Consider the following 22311-nt stretch of genomic DNA (forward strand, 5'->3'; position numbering starts at 1 on the left):
GGGAAGGTGTGTGGTGGGGGATGGGCTGAGTTGGAACACCGAACAGCAGCACCAACAAAACTTTAACCACTTTAGTGGCTATATAGCTACCGTTTATGCTTCACACTCACTGCCTGCCAACACCGCGGGCTGTCCAGTCTGCCTTTCAACGGTGAGTTCAAAGCAATCCGCGCTCTCTCTCGCTCTTTATTCCTCAACTTTTGAAACGCGGCCGGGTTTTACCTGGATGTTTCGTTGAAGAGTGACATTTTCCCAGTAGAATGAGTCTACTACTAACATAAATGGTTAATGCGATTGGGGGTTTATGTACATCGCGTGTTGTCGTTAACTGGTTAAATTGGTGTCTTGGCTAGCAGGAACTCATAGGCTAACAGCTATAGCACCACTCGCTGCAAGCCTGCATGGTTCAGTCTGACTCGCCCCCCCCAGATGCTTTCCTACGTTTGTCCCGGATTGACCTGTTGAGTATTGACCGGAGACCACCCCCAAGCTACCTCCCAAAAATAACTCAGATATTTATATATTCAGATTTTTACTAAACGAAACTTTAATTGGATGATCCATTCTTTCGGGCGACAAATAATTAATTTTGGTGATAACTCAGCTAGCGCCGGGTTACGTTATGCGATGGGCTAACCCCAAATAAAAAGTACAGTGTATCCCGAGTAGCTAGCCTAGGCCCAAGGAGGTAACTCTAACCGACAGCACTGGCACAGAGTGGGGGCGAGAGCGGCGGGGGATGCGAACTCCTGAATATTTTATTTGTTCTACTATTTTTGTGACAGAATTCGTGCCGTTGTCTTTTAGCTAGTTTGATAGAGCAAATGAAGGGCTGCGTCGACATAAACAGAGAGAGAGAACCGGTGATCAAGTATTTTTTTGTTATCCAACCGTCCGCTCTTTCCGTTGCCCCCCGGCCCGTGCCAGCCCGAGCGCTCCGAATCTCACGGGGCAAAGATACGGGCACAAAACGGGGCACGGACAGCTCTCTCTGCCCACTCCGTCTGGCCGTTCTACCGCTGTTCAGGCCTCTAGTCTTCCCTTGGCGGACACCGACGAGACTCTCCCGCTACCCTTCGATGTGAGATTGAGCTATTAATGATTAATCGATGTACAGTATATTCCGTTTAAAGTTAATATTATTCGTGGTCTTGGGAGGCTAGCTACATAATATAGCCACATGCCGGTTGATGCAAAGTAGATTTATTCATTTTTGACTCTTTAAAGCAAGTGTTTTCAAGTAAATAAGCAAATGCGTTTACTTGACAGTGTTCAATTGATGACTTGGCCGTTCAAGAATTTGACATTTTAATTTGGTTAACATCAAATTAGCATTAGCGTTTAGCTTGCTACTTGCTAACTGTGGCTACCCTTTCACCTCCCAAACCAGGAAATTGAATATCATAGTATTTGATTGATTGATTGTTGACTACAGCCATGCCTATCATTTATATCAAAAATAGTTTTACATTCGTATTTGATTAGATTGCTGAATGTGCGTTTATTCATTGATCTTATATGCTTGTACAAAATACAAAATAAGGTGGCATCAGCAAAATATAACATTTAGTTTCTTAATAACCTGTGATATAATCATGTCTGACTAATCGTTTTGTGGTGTGTGTTGTTTTCTAATGTTACGGCTGGGGGGGTGTTGAGGTTGAATGAAGTATACATGTTTTTTCTTTCATTAATGTAAAACTTCAATTCAGATGGCAAAATATGGAATTTTAATTCAGATGATGTAATATTAGGGACAACCCTCACATAAAGTGACATAAACATTGTGTGGTGGTGACGTGTGGCCATATAATGTTACTGGTAGGTAGAGGGTTAGAGGTCAAATCAGTTAAATGAACTGCCTTTATGTTCTTCGATGGTGTGTCCCCAGAGGAAATGGAACCTAATGTGATGATGGGTTTAGGTGGTCGTTTTGATTGGTTCTATTCTGCATTCCTCCAATCAAAATTAAGCATTATGTTCTCAGTTTGATGACAAGGAAATGTCCCAGGCTAAATATAAAGTTCAACCTGTTTTAATTGTTAGTTGTGAGAATAATTATTGAAACGTTGAAAGCGTGCTCTCTTATCTTGTGCAGTGGCAATAGGTAAATTGTTATGCTTTCTCTGTTTATATCGTTTTTAATGGAGAAATACATGTATATTAACTTACACAGATACAAATGTGCAAAGAGCAAGACCATAGATCTTAATTAGCCACGGTCCTAGGAAATAAAAAAACATTTGTTTCTAGGCTATTTTCCTTCAGTTGGCACTTGAGTAAGCTGCCTTTAAGGACAACATATAGGTCCGTTCATTGTTTAATCGTATGAGTGTTGATGAAATGAGCTTTGCTTGACCTTGTTATTAAATAGGCCTAATCCCCATCGGGGTGTTTTTTATTAGCCTAGTGGCTCATGGTCGTGGCCTTTCCATTGATTCCCAGTCACATGTGGTTCATTACACAGTTAGTGCTCTAAAAATAATCTAAATTAAAAGGTATCATGGTGTCTTATGTGCCGCCAGTCAGTTAAAGTTGTGGTTGTCTTCTTCAATGCAAAGTCTCCAAAAAGGATGGAACACTTTTTAAGGGTTCTTTGTGGAGAGGTGAGTTTGACAGCCGTTCTTTCTACGTGTGATCTGACACATCAAGGCTGGATGGCAACAAACCAAACAAAACTGAATAATTATGTAATGGAGTTCTGCTGCCTTTTTCTCTTGTCTGGTTCAAAAACAAAACAACGAAGTAGGACTAAAGCTAGTTACCCACCGCAGAATTGGAAAATGTTTATTTTAAATGAATGAGACAAACTTAATTGGCTATTTTAAAAAATGAGCTCTCTTTCTAGTGCTCTTTATTAAAGGTGCATTAGTCATCCGTCTACCCCCCCCCCATTTTCCTTATTTCACATAGACAAGACCTAATATAACATTTCTCTCCTTGTTATAGACCCGGTGGTGCTGGGATAGAGCGTTATGTCTCAGACGCTACAGATGACGACCCCTAACTTTGTAGCCTACATGACATAGTCATGACATACCCATGACATAGACAAGACCTAATATAACATTTCTCTCCTTGTTATAGACCCGGTGGTGCTGGGCTAGAGCGTTATGGCTCAGACGCTACAGATGGCGATCCCTAACTTTGGCAACAACGTGTTGGAGTGTCTCAATGAGCAGCGTCTCCAGGGGCTCTACTGCGACGTCTCCGTGGTTGTCAAGGGACACGCCTTCAAGGTGGGAGTTGATAAACATCAATGTTGTTTTTTGGAGTAAACTGAACCAATCTAACTGTTATTTACCTCACTGACAAACCTTCAAGTCAGGGTGACGGCTGATCCAAAACACCGTTAACTGTTAGGCTAGATTGATCTGATAATGACTGAATCAACAGTTATATATTTTGATTAGGTGAAAGAAACCTGGTGAAATATTCTCTGGTTGTACCTCAAGTTTGTTTAAGAAGAAGCCTGTGTGCTGTATATTTATTCACTACTTCCTCTCCCCGTCCCTCCCCAGGCGCACCGGGCGGTCCTGGCGGCCAGTAGCTCCTACTTCCGGGACCTGTTCAACGCTGGGGGGAAGAGCAGTGTGGTGGAGCTCCCCCCGGCCGTCCAGCCCCAGAGCTTCCAGCAGATCCTGGCCTTCTGCTACACAGGCCGCCTCAGCATGAACGTAGGGGACCAGTTCCTCCTCATGTACACCGCAGGCTTCCTGCAGATCCAGCAGATCATGGAGAAGGGCACCGAGTTCTTCCTTAAGGTATCTAGTGTAACCATAGCAACTTGTTTGTGCTTTCTTGCCAACTCCTATGATCACCATAGGTAGATGTTGGGAGATAATTGGACTGCAACTGACAGCACAAGTGGATTGTTTCATTAGGCCAGGGGTCGGCAACAGGTGTTTTCTTTTGCCCCCCCCCCGAAAGTATATAGTAAATATGTATTTATTATTTTAGTTTTTGGTATAAAAAAGAAACTGTAAAATCACCAGGAATTCAGCTAAACATAGTTTATTTTAGGAAATCTGTTACCAAGTATTCCTTCACAAAAAAAAAAAAACGTGATCATGTCTCAATGTAGTCAAGGTATGAAATTATTGCTATTTTTAAATAATCTCTTTTTGTTGTGGTCAATTTGCAGTGTACAGATTATTATAATTATTTTCCGGCCCCCCGACTATTCGCTCCAACAAAAAGTGTCCCGCGGTTAAATCTAGTTGCCTACCCCTGCATTAGGCTAACCAAGGTTCTCCTTGTCAAAGATTTCCAGTTCCCACTTTACATAGTCTTAAATATTTTACATATTGTTCTCAGATTTATTTACCTCTTAATTTGCATATTATTCCGCCAGGTCTCCTCCCCTAGCTGTGACTCCCAGGGTCTTCATGCAGAAGAGACTCCGCCCTCCGAGCCCCAGAGCCCTGTCACTCAAACCACAGGGGGAGGGGCTGGGGTGGTTTCCACGGCAGCATGTAGGCCCGCCTCCTGCCTGACACCCCTCCCCCTGGTGTCGAGGGTGAAGACGGAGCAGAGCGGGACTACGCCACAACCCACACCACAGCAGGTGAGTTGGAAAAAAATATATAGGTTATTTGTCATAGTGGAGGAATGGAATATACATTAAATGTTCTCAATTACTATCCTGGTTAAAGAAAGGTAAAACAATCAAGTGTGTTCTAGATGATATATCTTATCTGGGAGGGGATGCAGTCTTCAGTGGAACGTCAGGTCATTCATAGAGCAGAGAGGTGTAATACAAAGCAGGAGAAATTAGTTAGGCGGCTAACTTTTCGGATAAATATTCTAAAATGTATGTTTTTGAAAGATACGCTTGAAGTGGACATGGTATAATTGACTCAGCAATTTTAGCTTTCTTAGTGAACCAGAAATTCTATAGTTATTTCTGTTTTTTGAATAAAAGTTAGCTAGCTAACTCATTAATCCTGCTTGGTAGTATGTCCCTCTGGTCAAAGGTGCAAGCTGTGAACCTCTTTGTCTCCTGTGCCATACAAGGAAATACACAAACACTCAATGCTCAAGTATAAATACACATGAGTTTGGCTGCCCCCTCACATGATGAATGGATGACAACACACTAAATAGATGTTATGTAGCTAATCTCTTCTCTCTCGTTCTCAGCAGGAGGCCACTTCCTACTCGGTGGTCTGCAGCCCTGTCGCCAAGCGCCTGTGGGAGGGGGGCAACCGCGGTGACGGGGGAGGGGGGTCGGGAGGAGGAGGGGGTCCAGGAAAGCCGCCCGCTACTCTTCCTCCTCCGCCTCCTCAAACAACTGCAACTCCCAAGATGCAACGGGCAGAAATGTTGTTAACCACAGTAACCATAACAACAACAACAACAGTAACCATAACAGCAGCAGCGTGGGGACGCCGGACGGAACGAGTCCGGGGACGCTGAGCATGTACACCAGCGACTCGCCCCTTAGTTACCACGATGACGAGGAGGAAGAGGAAGTGACCGACGACAGCGCTGAAGAGCAGTACAGGCAGATCTGTAACATGTACACAATGTACAGTATGCTCAATGTGGGCGCCACAGGTGAGAGAGAGTTGGTTTGAGGTAGGAATCTGGAGGAGCGTAGTTATCGCAATATTATTTTGGGCCGATATTATACCAATATTTGACTCCCAAGTATTGATTTTTTAAAAATATATATGTGTATATATATACATTTATATATATATATATACACACACTACCGTTCAAAAGTTTGGGGTTACTTAGAAATGTCGTTGTTTTTGAAAGAAAAGCAAAAAAAAATGTCCATTTAAAATAACATAAAAATAATCAGAAATACAGTGTAGACATTGTTAATGTTGTAAATGACTATTGTAGCTGGAAATGGCTGATTCTTTTATGGAATATCTGGATATGGAATTTGGATATGGAATTTCTAATGATCAATTATCCTTTTAAAATGATAAACTTGGATTAGCTAACACAACGTGCCATTGGAACACAGGAGTGATGGCTGCTGATAATGGGCCTCTGTACGCCTATGTAGATATCCCATCAAAAAATCTGCCGTTTCCAGCTACAATAGTCATTTAAAACATTAACAATGTCTACACTGTATTTCTGATCAATTTGATGTTATTTTAAACAACAAAAAAATGTGCTTTTCTTTCAAAAAACAGGACATTTGTAAGTGACCCCAAACTTCTGAACGGTAGTGAATATATATACTAATAATTTGCTAGGTAGCGTTAGCCGGCTGAACCTGCACCAAAACGGTTATTTTTCATTCCATAGCTTGGCCTCCATCTCCTGTTTAAATAGTGAGCCAGTGTGTTTACAGCACTTTTATTCCCATGACTGATGAAAACTGGTTTTCTCATGGGTCTCTCCTGTCTCTCTGCAGCAGACATATGGTGAGCAATAGATTTTGAACATCAATTCACAATAAAACCTCCGTATAAAATGGCAATACATGTAGATTTGTGAGAACCGCCATATCGGTACCTAAGTAGCGCGATAATATTGTATGGTGAGGTCCCTGGCAATTCCCAGCTCGAGGGGGGAGGGAGCAAGAGTGCTTCAGGTCAGAACAATAGACTGATAGATGAGGGAAGAGACGAGATTAGAGGGAACAAGTAGGCAGCTGATTGTAATCGTGGTTTGGAAGAGGATGGGGAATTAGCATCACTCTGATGCTATCTGCTGTATGTTCTGTTTGTGTGTGTCTTTGCTTATGTCTGTACTTTAATGCTAGTTGTCGGTATGTGAATATTAATAGATGCATATTTAAGTGTAAGTATCTGTCTTGACATGTACCCTCTCCTCCTCTGTCCCACTCAAGTTGCAGGATAGTGTTAGCTAGACCTGCATGTCATTATAGCCAGTTGTACGCTGAGTGTACGAAACATTAAGAACACCTTCCTAATATTGAGTTGCACACCCTCTATTACCATACCCCGTTCAAAAGCACTTCAATCTTTTGTCTTGCCCATTCACCCTCTGAATGGCACACACTCCTCCACTTCATCTACACTGGTTGAAGTGGATTTAATAGGTGACCTCGATAAGGGATCATACTACAGCTTTCACCTGGATTCACCTGGTCAGTCTGTCATGGAAAGAGAAGGTGTTCCTAATGTTTTGTACACTGAGCACAACTATAAACGCAGCATGCAACCATTTGAAAGATTTGACTGAGTTCCAGTTCATGTGAGAAAGCAAAGAAGATATAGGTTATTTGTCATAGTGAAGGAATGACAGAAATGAAATACAGAATGTGTTCTCAATGACTTTCCTGGTTAAATAATGGCAACAAGATTATATATCTGGGAGGGGATACGATCTTCATTGGAACGTCAGGTCTTTGAAAGAGCAGAAAGATATATATATATATATATATATATACAGTTGAAGTCGGAAGTTTACATACACCTTAGCCAAATACATTTAATCCTCGTAAAAATTCCCTGTTTTACATCAGTTAGGATCACTGAGTTTGAAGGTAGGCCTTGAAATACATCCACAGGTACACCTCCAATTGACTCGAATTATGTCAATTAGCCTATCAGAAGCTTCTAAAGCCATGACATCATTTTCTGGAATATTCCAAGCTGTTTGAAGGCACAGTCAACTTAGTGTATGTAAACTTCTGACCCACTGGAATTGTGATACAGTGAAATAATCTGTCTGTAAACAATTGTTGGAAAAATTAGATGTCCTAACCGACTTCTATAGTTTGTTAACAAGACATTTCTGGACTGGTTGAAAGCAAGTTTTAATGACTCCAATCTAAGTGTATGTAAACTTCTGACTTCAACTGTATATATACTACAAAGCAGGTCAATGAGGCTTGAAAATCAGACCATTTGAAGTAAATAAATGAACTCCTGTTCTATGGATTTCACATGACTAGGAATACAGATATGCATCTGTTGGTCACAGGAACCTCAAATTAAATGGGCCTCACAATGGGTCTCAGGATCTCGTCACGGTATTTCTGTGCATTCAAATTACCAATCAATAAAATGCTATTGTGTCTGTAGCTTATGCCTGCCGATACCATAACCCGACCAGAACCATGGGGCACTCTGTTTACAATGTTGACATCAGCAAACCGCTCGCCCACACAACGTCGGCGGTTGTGAGGTCGGTTGGACATACTGGCAAATTCTCTAATACGATGTTGGAAGCGGCTTAGAGAAATTAACATTAAAGTCTCTGGCAACAGCTCTGGTGGACATTCCTGCAGTCAGCATGCCTGTCATGCTCCCTCAACTTGAGTTGTGTGACACAACTGCACATTTTAGTGGACTTTTATTGTCCCCAGCACAAGGTGCAACTGTGTACTGATGCTGTTTAATCAGCTTCTTGATATGCCACAATTCATCCACCTGACCGTTATCTTGGCAAAGGAGAAAAGCTCACTAACAAGGATATAAATCATTTTATAAAACAAAATTTGAGAGATAGTTTTTTTTGTGTTTATGGAAAATTTCTGTGATCTTTTATTTCAGCTCCTGAAACATGGGACCAACACTTTACATGTTGCGTTTTCTATTTTTGTTCAGCGTTTAGGTGTGTTAATGTAGCCGCGTGTTTGATGTTGCTGTGTGTATTCATGTGTAACGTGTGCCCCCTCTGTACCACCCCAGTAGCGGGCGAGCGCGTGGAGTCCCTACCGGAGCACCTCACGGCCGAGACCCGGGGCGGCAGGGGGGTGAGGCTACGCCAGGATCTGGCTTCGCTACCTGCCGAACTCATCACCCAGATAGGTACACACACAGACTTCATTTAGTTTGTAATATTATAGTCTTAGGCAACTCTAGACATGTTGACATTCTGAGTTCAGTCATTCATTTATTCATAGGCAATTGCTGGCTGCCACCTGTGTTTAGACCAGGCTACTCTTACTGTAAAAACCCTTATTGTATTGATTGATTTTATGAATTGATTGACAACTGGACAACCATCACCTGCACCTGATGTGAAAAAGGCTTTAATACATTTGAATGGATTGATTGGTTGGTGTAGGTAACCGGTGCCACCCACGGCTGTACGAGGAGGGGGACCCTGCAGAGAGGCTGGAGCTGGTGACGGGTACCTCCGTGTTCATCTCCCGCGCCCAACTCATGAACTGTCACGTCAGCGCCGGCACGCGGCACAAGGTCCTACTGAGGAGGCTGCTGGCCTCTTTCTTCGACAGGTGAGGGGAGGGTGTGTGTTTGTTTGACCGTTGGAAACAATATTTGTTTGTGAAGACATACAGTAAATGATACTGTGTATATATTTCCCCTCTCAGGAGTACTCTAGCGAACAGCTGTGGGACGGGGATCCGCTCTTCTACAAACGACCCCAGCCGCAAGCCCCTGGACAGCAGAGTACTGCACGCCGTCAAGTGTGAGTGTCACGCTCTGCTTTCACACACATCGGACAAGCCTCACACACTCAGTGCACAGCTCTGCTTTCACACACATCGGACAAGCCTCACACACTCAGTGCTGCACTGTGTTGTCGTCATATACCTGCGTTTCTTCACATCATTCCATATGTTGTCCGCAGCACCTAACTGTCTCACTCCCCTCAACAGTTTACTGCCAGAACTTTGCGCCGAGCTTCAAGGAGAGCGAGATGAACGCCATCGCGGCTGACATGTGCACTAATGCCCGCCGGGTCGTCAGGAAGTCCTGGATCCCGAAGCTCAAGCTCCTCATGGCCGAGGGTGACGCCTACTCCGCTTTCCTCCAATCAGACGCCATCAAGATGGAGGCCGACGCCCTGGGGGCGGAGCATGGGTTCGACCCCAACTCCCTGGCAGAAGAGGCGGCTGCAGCAGCCAATAGCGATGCGGGACCTTCTTCGGGGGAGGGGTTACAAGGCGTTGTGGGCGGAGACGGCAGCACTTTGTTTTAAAGTGAGTGGGCTTATTGTGATCTTACTGGTCGATGGTCTTTGATCATTGCTCTCGGCGATACTTCCTCCCCCAGTTTTAGTTTGTTTTTTTAATGTCACTTTTCCATATCTTAATCTCTTCCCTCAATACTTGGAATTTCATTTATTATATCCATCTGTTACATCCCTTGTTCTCTCTCTCTCGCTGTCCCAGACCCATGTACATAGTGTCTGCCCCCTTTTGGGCGGGAGAGAGATGGAGGGATAGAGGTGTAGAAAGACTGGGGAGGTTTGTCATGTAAGGGGGGGTTAACCTAGAAATATTCCCTGATCCCATTGTAGAATCTTTTCTTGTTTTAATGTTTGTTTTAATGTTTGTTTTCTGGTTGGCGAAGGTCCTTTTCTCCTTTCCATATCGCTGAAACACATTCCCTAGGAGGGGGGGCCTTTTGGGTTGGATGGGGGTCGGGGTTGAATGGGGTAGTAATGGGAGGAGGGGGGGTCTCCTCTTGACGGTCTAATAACACTGTTTTGATAATGAATGTATCGGTCGTGAAGCGTTGTCAAGTCACCTGTATGTATTGTCTGTGGACAGTAGATTGTAATGGATTGATTTGATTAGATTGTATTCATCAGTTTATATAGAGACTCTGGAAGTCCTACTGAAGGCTATTTTATGGGGAGGGGGTTGATATTTGTGGGGGGGTACGTAAAGGCTTAATGGTTGAAGTAGGTGTATGTATTCTGTATATTGGCAGGACTTTTGGACCCCCCCCCTAACCCTCTTCACCCCCCTTGACCCTGAAAGTGACCATTTAGAGGGAAGTTTTCATTCCTACTTTTGTCACTTTTCATTTGTGACTCTCTTATCATAGTTTTTTTTTCTCTCTGCGTGTGCGACATTTGACTTGTTGCCAAGACTCCCTGAAAAGCAGAGGAGATGTGTTACTGAAAGATGGTTGAACAGTTGGTGACTGGATGAGGAAGAAGTTGCTCTGATCTCGTATTCATGTTGATGATGCAGTATGATTTCCTATACGTCTACTGAATTCTGTGTAGAGAGAGAGGGAGGAGTAAGGGACCGTTTTAAAATCATGTCAGCTCACGCCCATATTCACATTTCGAAGGAAAGTGACATATTTGTTGTCTCTCACTATTAAGCAAGTAATAACTGAATAATGTACTTGTCTTGCACTATAATACTATAATACAAGTCTTATCCAAATACTAGAATCGTCTCCATTTGACCAAGCTTGAAGCTGTGGGCTAGGGTGTAGGGGCGTAGGGGCATTATGTTAGATGTGTGTACTGTGTAGTGTACACAGGGTGGACCCATTCTGTATTTGGTTTCGTTATGGACTGAGGGAGGATTGGTGTATCCTGCTAAGAGGCATTCATGACACACACACACACGGATTAAAGTACCCTAGAGGACTAATCCCTATACATCCTGGGCGGATACAATGGTGCCAATTAAAGTAATACGACACACACACACACACACTATGCGTGTCAGTGTGTGGATGGTGACAGAAGTGTGTGTTGTCACATGCGGCAGAGAGTGAGAACCCAGACGGAGTGTGCTCACACACGCTTGGCTGACTCATTCATCCATCTCTCTCTCTCACACACACACACACACACTCCGGTGCACCCAGACTGATCCAGCCGCAGCACACTGCCAGCCTATAAACATCCCTGTAAAGCTCTGTTGAACACACCTTGTGAGAAACTACAGAGAGGAGATGGACCTTGACAAGCCATGAATAACGACCAACTGTCATTCTAGCTACAGCTCATCAGTGATTGGATGAAAGATGACTGTGGCAGTTCCCATCTATCACAGTACCAGTAGGGAGCCAATGACACCACCGCCAGTATCCCATCATACAGTAAAATCATGGCGTGTCAAGGAGGAAGGACCCGTTGCCCCTAAACGCTGATCTATGGTCATGTTTGCGTTTTCCCGCTAGTTGTCAAGGTTTGGGGAGGACAAGCTGATCCTAGATCTGTGCTCAAGGGGTTTGTGCTCGGAGCAGAAGTGAGCATAGACAGGCTAGTGCTATAGACACAGTTGTTAGTGATAGCCTGGTCCCAGGTCTGTTTGTAGGATCTTGCCGCCACCTTGTAACTCGTGACAATTCCATAAGGTGTTGACAAGGGAGTAGAAACAGACTGGCACCTTGTAATGCAGTTGGTCCCGGGGCTCTGTTGTGATTGTCAGGCTTGGTCTGTTGTGTCACTGCACTGTTACTGTGGTGATCTGCTGTGTGTTTGGGGTAGAAACACACACACACACACGCACACTAAAACACACACGCACACTAAAATACACACGCACACTAAAATACACACGCACACTAAAACACACACACACGCACACTAAATCACACGCACACTAAAACACACACACACACTCGCACACTGCTTTGGAGTTGAGGGTTAATCAATCATAACACTTCCCCCACACTCTGACTGTGAACCTAAACAGACCGAGTGTAGAACAAACAACTATAAAATCAACCTGGGTCAAATATAGGCTTAACATTGTCATCGTAACTCCCCCTTTCAACCAACCAACCAAAAGAAAGCCTTGTTTTTATATCTGGAAACTACCCTTGTTTTGGTTTTTAGATCAGAGTTATCTAAGAGTCTGCTTTTAGGCCTGGCTTTTAAAACGGGCCATATGTTGTTTACGTTTGTAGGTTTTTTTTTTTTATATATATATATATATATATAGAGGTTTTAGAGTGTTTCTATAAAAAGGCTAACTGTCAAAGAAGAGCCCAGGTTTTAAAAGTGTAACGGGCAGGCACTACTAGAGCTTCCATTTGGCCTGGACGGGTGGGTGGCGGGGAGGTCTGGAGCCCACCCCTCCTTTTGTTAACCACATGGTATGATCCTTGGGGACTTCACCAAGTTCTATCACTGACAGAGAGAAAGAGAGAAGTGAGTAGGATGAGAAATTTGCACTTTTTTTTAATGCATTTGTCAAGCGCTGCCTTAAAGGAAAAAAAGAGTGAGTGGCTGAACAGAGAGACAGAGAGGAGGACAGTCTGTCTCTGGGAGGGGGGAGGACAGTCTGTCTCTGGGAGGGAGGAGGACAGTCTGTCTCTGGGAGGGGGAGGACAGTCTGTCTCTGGGAGGGGGAGGACAGTCTGTCTCTGGGAGGGGGAGGACAGTCTGTCTCTGGGAGGGGGAGGACAGTCTGTCTCTGGGAGGGGGAGGACAGTCTGTCTCTGGGAGGGGGAGGACAGTCTGTCTCTGGGAGGGGGGAGGACAGTCTGTCTCTGGGAGGGGGGAGGACAGTCTGTCTCTGGGAGGGAGGAGGACAGTCTGTCTCTGGGAGGGAGGAGGACAGTCTGTCTCTGGGAGGGAAGAGAGAGGGAGGGAGGAGAGAGAGGGAGGGAGGATGGGATGCTTGGTTGGCTCTGTATAAAGGCATGCATGCGTGCTGGTGTGTGTGTGCAGTTTCTCCCCATTTCTCTCTGCTGCCATATATGGAGTCATGCGTGTTAAGTTCTAGCTCTTCACGCTAACGCCTTTGACTGGAAGACCGTGTGTGTGTGTGTGGAATGCGCATGTCTGTGCCAGGGTGAGTGAGTCTGCGTCTGGTTCTATGTGTTGCATACGTGTGTGTGTCTGGGTTTTGGAGTGGCGAATGCGCATGTCCTGTTGGTGTGTGTGGGTGGTTTGGGTACGCGGCTCTGCCAGCAGTGTGTGTGTGTGTGGTATGTGCGGCGGTAGAGAATGAGAGGAGACTGTTTGTTTGTGTCTGACTCAGTAGGAGAGACATACAGTACTACAGTCTGGAGAGGAAGGAAGCCTATAGACACACACACACAGCATTGCTACTAGCATTAGCACAATGACATGCTAGCTGTTCCCATAGACTTCCAGTCATTGAGCCAACTGTCCATTTAAAAGCACGTCTTGCAGGAATATATATATATATATATATATAAAAAAGAACGTATTTTGCCTCTGTGGCAATAATGTAGGAGTGGTGGGCCACCTCTGCTAAATGAATATAGATGAACACTGGCTGGCTCATAGGGGAGGGAGGGAGGGGACAGCATCAAACTGTTCACTAAACAAACCATTAAATCCCATTCAGAGTCCTGATCTCATTCAGCTTCACTTTATTCTGATTCAATTCAGCCTCCACTTTATGACCCAGGTCTAAGTGCACTACTTCCTTTTGGGACAGAGCCAATGTAGGGAATAGGGTGCCGTTTAGGATGTAAGCTAAATGTCTGAAAATGGCGGCCGTGTTGTGTATGTGAATGACTCGTGTGTAAGAGGGAATGTTTGTTTGGCAGGAGGAGGAGGGGGCTGTTTGGTGTGGTAACTGTCTAAACAACAGATGGGACTGCCTGATAGGATGACTTGGTGTGTGTGTCGGTCCAGGTGTGTCCTTTCTTGCATGTGTGCTGGTGTGACAGTCTGTGTGTGTGTATACAGTACCAGTCAAAAGTTTGGACTCCTACTCATTCCAGGGCCTTTCCTTATTTGTAGAATAATAGTGAAGAAATCATAACTGTGAAATAACACATATGGAATCATGTAGTAACCAAACAAGTGTTAAACAAATCAAATATATATTTGAGATTTTTCAAATAGCCACCTTTTGCCTTGATGACTGTTAGGCACACTCTTGGCATTCCCCTCAACCAGCTTCACCTGGAATGCTTTTCCAACAATCTTGAAGGAAACTCTTGAATGAGTAGGTGTGTCCAAACGTTTGACTGGTACTGTATATATGTCTCTGCATCGGCAATGCATGTGTCTAACCAACCAACCAGGCGTCCATTCCCTTCAGGAGACTGCAGGCTGACAATGTGTCTAACCAACCAACCAGGCGTCCATTCCCTTCAGGAGACTGCAGGCTGACAATGCATGTGTCTAACCAACCAACCAGGCGTCCATTCCCTTCAGGAGACTGCAGGCTGACAATGTGTCTAACCAACCAACCAGGCGTTCATTCCCTTCAGGAGTCTGCAGGCTGACAATGTGTCTAACCAACCAACCAGGCGTCCATTCCCTTCAGGAGTCTGCAGGCTGACAATGTGTCTAACCAACCAACCAGGCGTCCATTCCCTTCAGGAGTCTGCAGGCTGACAATGTGTCTAACCAACCAACCAGGCGTCCATTCCCTTCAGGAGACTGCAGGCTGACAATGCATGTGTCTAACCAACCAACCAGGCGTCCATTCCCTTCAGGAGACTGCAGGCTGACAATGTGTCTAACCAACCAACCAGGCGTCCATTCCCTTCAGGAGACTGCAGGCTGACAATGCATGTGTCTAACCAACCAACCAGGCGTCCATTCCCTTCAGGAGACTGCAGGCTGACAATGTGTCTAACCAACCAGGCGTCCATTCCCTTCAGGAGACTGCAGGCTGACAATGTGTCTTGTTTATAAAAGCGCAGTGATGACTAAGACGATGTTGAAGATGGTGGTATACGTTTCCCTGTCGGTGGTCTCTCTATCTAAATGTTAATACAGAGAGACACAGTCCATTTTACATGTTTATACTAATAAGATTGTTGTTATTCCAAGTTGACTGACTTTATTTTTATGTGAAATCCCTAGACTTGGGCGGGAAGATGGGAGGGAAGGAGAGAGAGAGTGGTGCTTTTCTATACGTTCCTAAATCCATGGTTGTTACCCTACCTCTTGCAGATGGAGGGAGGGAGTTGGGGATAGAGAGGGATGGAGAAAAGGAGGGATAGAGAGGGGGTGTGGTGCTATTCTATACCTTCCTAAATCCATGGTTGTTACCCTACCTCTTGCGGTTGGAGGGAAGAGGAGGGTGCTATTCTATACGTTCCTACATTTACATTTTACATTTAAGGGCTGCGCGGGAACTGTACTTCCTCAGTGGTAGGGAGACGAGCAGGCCAGAGGTGGATGAACGCAGTGCCCTTGTTTGGGTGTAGGGCCTGATCAGAGCCTGGAGGTACTGAGGTGCCGTTCCCCTCACAGCTCCGTAGGCAAGCACCATGGTCTTGTAGCGGATGCGAGCTTCAACTGGAAGCCAGTGGAGAGAGCGGAGGAGCGGGGTGACGTGAGAGAACTTGGGAAGGTTGAACACCAGACGGGCTGCGGCGTTCTGGATGAGTTGTAGGGGTTTAATGGCACAGGCAGGGAGCCCAGCCAACAGCGAGTTGCAGTAATCCAGACGGGAGATGACAAGTGCCTGGATTAGGACCTGCGCTGCTTCCTGTGTGAGGCAGGGTCGTATTCTGCGGATGTTGTAGAGCATGAACCTACAAGAACGGGCCACCGCCTTGATGTTAGTTGAGAACGACAGGGTGTTGTCCAGGATCACGCCAAGGTTCTTAGCGCTCTGGGAGGAGGACACAATGGAGTTGTCAACCGTGATGGCGAGATCATGGAACGGGCAGTCCTTCCCCGGGAGGAAGAGCAGCTCCGTCTTGCCGAGGTTCAGCTTGAGGTGGTGATCCGTCATTCACACTGATATGTCTGCCAGACATGCAGAGATGCGATTCGCCACCTGGTCATCAGAAGGGGGAAAGTATGTATTCATATATATATATTCATGTATTCCTAGATACATGGTTGTTACCCTACCTCTAACGGATGGAGGGAAGAGAGAGAGGGGGGGGCTATTCTATACGTTCCTAGATACATGGTTGTTACCCTACCTCTAACGGATGGAGGGAAGAGAGAGAGGGGGGCTATTCTATACGTTCCTAGATACATGGTTGTTACCCTACCTCTAACGGATGGAGGGAAGAGAGAGAGAGGGGGGGGCTATTCTATACGTTCCTAGATACATGGTTGTTACCCTACCTCTAACGGATGGAGGGAAGAGAGAGAGAGGGGGTTACCTATTCTATACGTTCCTAGATACATGGTTGTTACCCTACCTCTAACGGATGGAGGGAAGAGGAGAGGGGGGTGCTATTCTATACGTTCCTAGATACATGGTTGTTACCCTACCTCTAACGGATGGAGGGAAGAGAGAGAGAGGGGGGGGCTATTCTATACGTTCCTAGATACATGGTTGTTACCCTACCTCTTACGGATGGAGGGAAGAGGAGGAGGGGGGGGGGGGGTGCTACTCTTTCTTCCTGCTTGTTTAGAGTCTGAGGACGTAGGAGGCATTGTGGCCTCTGGTACTTAACTGCAGTCAAGACAACTGAGAGGGAGAAGATCCTCGTCCCATGGCCTTTTTGCAACAAAGATAAATATTTAGTTGTTTCTTAATGTAAGGGGCGGGGTGACGTAGCCTTTTCCTGCTTACCCAGACTCCTTGCTCCAGCCAAACGCTACAACATGGATCTGACGATTTCTAGAACGCAAACACATTCAAACAGTGATTGGTCCCAGAAGGCGATGGGTTGGGCCAGAGCCAGAACACACGTGGGCAAAGCTGCGTTTTCAAAATGTGTCATTGGCTTACTCTGATTGGTTCAAGATGCTTCAATCGGTAATGACTTTTGTTTTGCACAACACCCCTCATTGTGATGTCACCACAACCGACTTCAACGCTGACTGAAGTATGTAGTGAGTCGTCAGGCAGACAGCCTGGAAATCCAGACTGTTTCATTATAGCAGAGCTGAAATCAATACCCTATTACCTGTACTACTTTTGACTATATGGCATCCCATAGGACTCTGGCCAAAAGTAGTGCACTATATTGGGAATAGGGTGCCATTTTGGGACGTTACCACAGACACCCCTGGCCTCCTAGCCTGGAAATCAAGTCTACGTTCCAAATGGCACCCTATTCCCTAAAAAATATTGCACTACTTTTGACCAGAGCCCTATGGACCATGGTCAAAAGTAGTGCACTAAATAAGGAATAGGATGCCATTTGGGATACATGCATGTTTGTCTTTTTTTTTTTATGACTTTTATCAAGTCCAATGCTACTGAGAGAGGGGACAGGAGAACGAGGAAAAGGAGGACGAGTGAGTGATGAATCCTGTAGAAACACTGGCCAAACACACCATTTCTAAATGCGGCTGGAAGTTGTTTCGCTGGGCCAGAAATTACATTTAAAAAATACTAGAGAGCTTTGTAGGAAATGTTATTATTACGTTGCTGTTTTTCTGTTGATACTTACCAATGTTTTTATTTCTACAGATTTAAATGTGTACTGTATAGCTGCTTTTACCTACTCTAGTATTCACACAATATCCTTGCTAGGAATTAGCTTGCAAAAGACGGAATAGTCCACCGGAAGTCAAATTCAATTTCAACTTTGTCCGTAGGGTTGGTCTTTATGCAGGGGAGATGGAGAAAGAACATAGAATGGAACGTATAATTAAAGGTCTGTTTGTAGACCCCATGCAGTTCCTCCGGGACTTCAGTTCCTCTCTGTTTACTTCATGTCAAAATAAAAGTCCCTCACAAGTTCTTGCTTTCTTGTGCAGGTATGGCGCACGTGCCAGACTTTTATTTTGACGCGAGGTAAGCAGAGAGGAAGTGGGACGAAAGACCCACGTTTGGACAGGGTTTAAGTTATGTTCTACTAAATGTTTCTTGCTTAATTTCCCCCCTGCATAAGGATCAACTCTACAGACAATCGGCAGAGTAAGTTGAAATGTAATTTTATTTCACTCCTGTCTTCTGGCTGACTACTCTGTTTTTTTGCAAGCTAATTCCTAGCAACGCTAGTGTGTAAATACTAGTGTTGCTAAGAGAAGCTATGTACTATGTAGTGTTTTAGGTCCTGATTACTAATTCAAACATTAACACGTTTTAGAAACTTGCCAAGTGTTCTGTCATTAAGAGGAAGTTGAACTCTGAAAGTGTAAAATAGCTAGAGAAAGAGATCCACATATTTTTGCATTGTGCTGTAATGAAGGGGAGGGGGCCGTTTTGATGCTGGACACGAGAAGGGGGAACACCGTACTGAAACTGCATTGTGTACTTTTGGGAGGGAGGGAGACAGGGTTGGTTGGTTTACAGACCGACAGATGATGGACTGTGGAAGCACCACTAGCTGGTATGTCAGTCTCTCCTAAGGGACTATATCTCTGAAATTCCTTACTAGGAATATTTAGAATATCCATCAGACATAGTCTTTTATGTTCTTGTACATTTCTTTGAAATCCAGAATTCCCTGGAAGTTAAATTAGTTTCCGCCTTCACTTGACCATGCTTGGCTCTCGTCTCATGTGGTCCAGCTCAGTTGTTAGAGCACGGCGCTTGCAACGCCAGGATAGTGGGTTCAATTCCCGGGACCACCCATACGTAAAATGTATGCACGCGTGACTGTAAATGGCTTTGGATAAAAGCATCTGCTAAATGGTATAGAATGACAACTGTCCCAGCCAGGGAAATGTTGGCTGGATTGGGATCTCGGTTACCCAGAAGTAACATTATTGCCGAAAATTGTCTGTCCACAAGAGAATAGCTGGATTGTGATGCTCATAAGGTGCTCGCCCACCTGGTGTCTGGTGTTGGTACTCCAACTCAGGGGGGGAGGGGGGACTTCTTGCGCTGCCTGGCATTACCATCATCCTACCGATAGAGGGCAGCGTAATGTTACATCAGTGAGACAGTGGTTGAGCTTTGCTTTCTGTCTCGACTTGTCTTGTATTCATTAATTCTACATTCAAAAAGACCTGTCAGTATTTGCTTTGGGGATGAAGTCCCCATTGTGTTTGAGACCAAATATTTAGTCCGTTGATCCCCATAGCTAACGTAAGCTCTGCTGGAGCCTGTACACAGCCCCAAGTTACTACTCATTCCTAGCCTGTATCCTGACAGGAATACATCGCTTCCTGTCTTTGTCATGTCCATGTATCTACCTGTCTGTCTTCCCAAGACGTTGACAATACGCCATTTCAATGTCTTGTGCTCACTGGGTTGCTTCTTGTCGCTACCTGGTTCCACTCGGCACCACAGACAAATAAAAGGGAAATAGAGAGGGTGAAATAATCTTTACTGAAGCACCTTTGGGTGAGCGCTAACGGTCCGGTATAGTAGAGACCGCTAGCCAAAGCCTCGGCACCTTGTCAACACGCTCTCTATTTAGTCCCTCTAGACCGGTCTGTGGAGTGGTATTTGGTGGCAGAAGTGGGATCCGGCCATAGAAATAGAATCTATAGAACGGACCTCCCCATTCAAGTCAATGATGGCATCATGGGTTAGGCAGGCGTACTCAACTCTTAACCTACGCGTTCCCAAGCCTGCTGCTTTTCTGTTCTACCTAATAATTAATTGCACACACCTGGTGTCCCAGGTCTAAATCAGTCCCTGGTTTTAGAGGGGAACAATGAAAACATTCAGTGGAAACTGGCTTCGAGGTCCAGAGTTGAGTTTGAGGGGGTTAGAGGTTCCAAGTCCGTTCTATTTCCATGGATCCAGGGTTGTGTTCATTAGGCACCAAACGGTGGAAAACTGACAAGCATGGAGGGACTACCCGAATTTGTCCAATAGGAAGCTGTAGTTTTTCTTCATTGCGATATGATTTGCTACGCTGTCTACTAATGAATCGGTGTGGGGATGAATGGGGGGGAAGCAACTCTTTGTGAAGATGATTTTTTTGTAGTTTCCTTTATTTCTGTATTTTTTATTATTCCTTTTCATTTTGTATTTTTATTTGGTTTTCATTTGTTTGTTGCTGTACCCACCACAACCCCCCCCCGGGCAGGTTCTGGGGGGTAGTGCCCAACCAACCAACGCGTAGGGAGGTTATCCCCCTGGGTCCTAGTGACCAGACTGTACATCTCTTCCCTGCAGAGGGAGGAGAGGGGACGCCATTCTATTACTATAGTAGCCCCCCACCCTCCCTCCCAACCGGCCCCCTCTGCATGGCAGGCTATAGGTCCAAGTTAACCCCTTTACCACAGCTCTACAACCAGATTACCCTATTACCAATCCTAATTCTAAACATAGGGATAAAGAAAGATCTGACCTTAGACCAGTGGTAAGGGACAAGGCCATTTCTGCTTGCATTGTGGCCTGTCAATCCTTGTATGTTTCCTTGCAGTTAAAATCAGACCTGGGTTCAAGTATTTTAAATCTTTAAAATACTTTGGAGCTCTAGCCCTCCTGGAGAGTCTGATGGGCCGTGTATGCCGTTTTAGGACAATTCTATTGGGTCCACTAAGCCAGGCGTGCTCAATCAATCCCAGATGAAGTATTTGATCCCAGGTCTGGCTCTAATCTGTGCTTTTCTCTGCAACCGCTGACTGACAGCAATCTTCTAAACGTCTATTCCAGAGATACATTTACTAGTATTACCGCTCCTTATAAGGACCCTGACGCACCAGAGATACACACACACACGGCATGGCTGCTCACTGATAGTGTCCTGTTTTAATGTGTGTTTACAACTACACAGATACAGTTTACCTCCTATGCCGTCAGTCATAGCCTCAGACCGTTACTAACCTCATAAGTACCGGGGTCGTGTTCATTACGCACAGAACGGACTGAAAACGGGGAGGGACTGCATGAACTTGTCTAATAAGAGACGCTCATGTTTTTTTTCTGTTCCCCCCGTTGCAAAACGTTTCTCTACGGTGTGCCCTAATGAATACGACCCAGGAGACGTTATGGCTACAGTACAGTTTGTTCAGGTACAGACAGACCAGAACAATAAAAATAGCTCAAGTCTCATATTGACATGGAATGAATAGAATACAGTCAAGGTATTGGCTGTGGAGAAGTGGGATGCTTTGTGAAAGTTATTACCTCAGTTACATAGAGAGATATGACAGCAACCGAGAATGACTCTTCTCTCTTTTTGATTTGGTTTCCTGTCTCTGGTGCCGTCGAGGTCTTTCCCCGTTGCAGATCTTTCTTTTCACACTATAAATACAGTCTATTAAACTGTACATTCTTACAATACATAGAAGCACTATTGAAGTTTGTTAGTTCACTCGCAGCATGAGTTATAAAAATAACCGACTAAAAATATAAAAAAGAAATGAAAAATACAACCTAATGCAGTAGTGTTGTCAGAGATATACTACTGATGATGCTCCTCCCGACGACCCCTATCCCATGCCGTGTTACCCCCCTCTTCCTGATCCCTACCCATGTACATGCCAGTGTTCCAAGTGCCAATAACTTTGTGAAATCCTAACTGTGACCCAGTAATAAAGATAATTGCACATTAACTACTGTAAAAAAGACAAATTATGAAAAACAATCTGAATATCTTAATAAAAGGTTTGTAACAAATACGTGTGGTTTTTACTGTGTTTTAGTCGTACGTTATGGACTTGTGCTGTCGTCTTCATGGTTTGTAAATATTAAGTTGAGTTAGGAGTCACAACTTAGGCATGTATACCACATTTATAACAAACATTCCTGCCTTGTCTTTTTATCCAGTGGATTCAGTCTTATGTACTTGTACCAAAGCCACACATCTCTGGTTGTACTCATCTTTAAGTTTGGAAATGTCAAATTGATATGTATAGACCTACTGCAGCCTGTTGGATGCTTCACGT

At 44.7% G+C, this 22311-nt stretch overlaps 1 protein-coding gene across 1 annotated transcript; it reads left to right on the forward strand.

Annotated features, from left to right (window-relative positions):
- The first annotated feature begins 191 nt into the window (after nt 1-191).
- nacc1b (nucleus accumbens associated 1, BEN and BTB (POZ) domain containing b) lies at nt 192-11092 on the forward strand. Its single transcript, XM_065001321.1, is given in 10 exon segments — nt 192-1081; nt 3088-3239; nt 3522-3764; nt 4355-4567; nt 5143-5245; nt 5248-5559; nt 8631-8750; nt 9010-9181; nt 9278-9375; nt 9566-11092. Coding segments are annotated over 9 exon segments (1710 nt in total). The 5' UTR covers nt 192-1081; nt 3088-3113; the 3' UTR covers nt 9889-11092.
- The last annotated feature ends 11219 nt before the right edge of the window (nt 11093-22311 follow it).

The sequence above is a fragment of the Oncorhynchus nerka genome, linkage group LG15, assembly GCF_034236695.1.
Source record: "Oncorhynchus nerka isolate Pitt River linkage group LG15, Oner_Uvic_2.0, whole genome shotgun sequence".
Lineage (NCBI taxonomy): Eukaryota > Metazoa > Chordata > Actinopteri > Salmoniformes > Salmonidae > Oncorhynchus > Oncorhynchus nerka.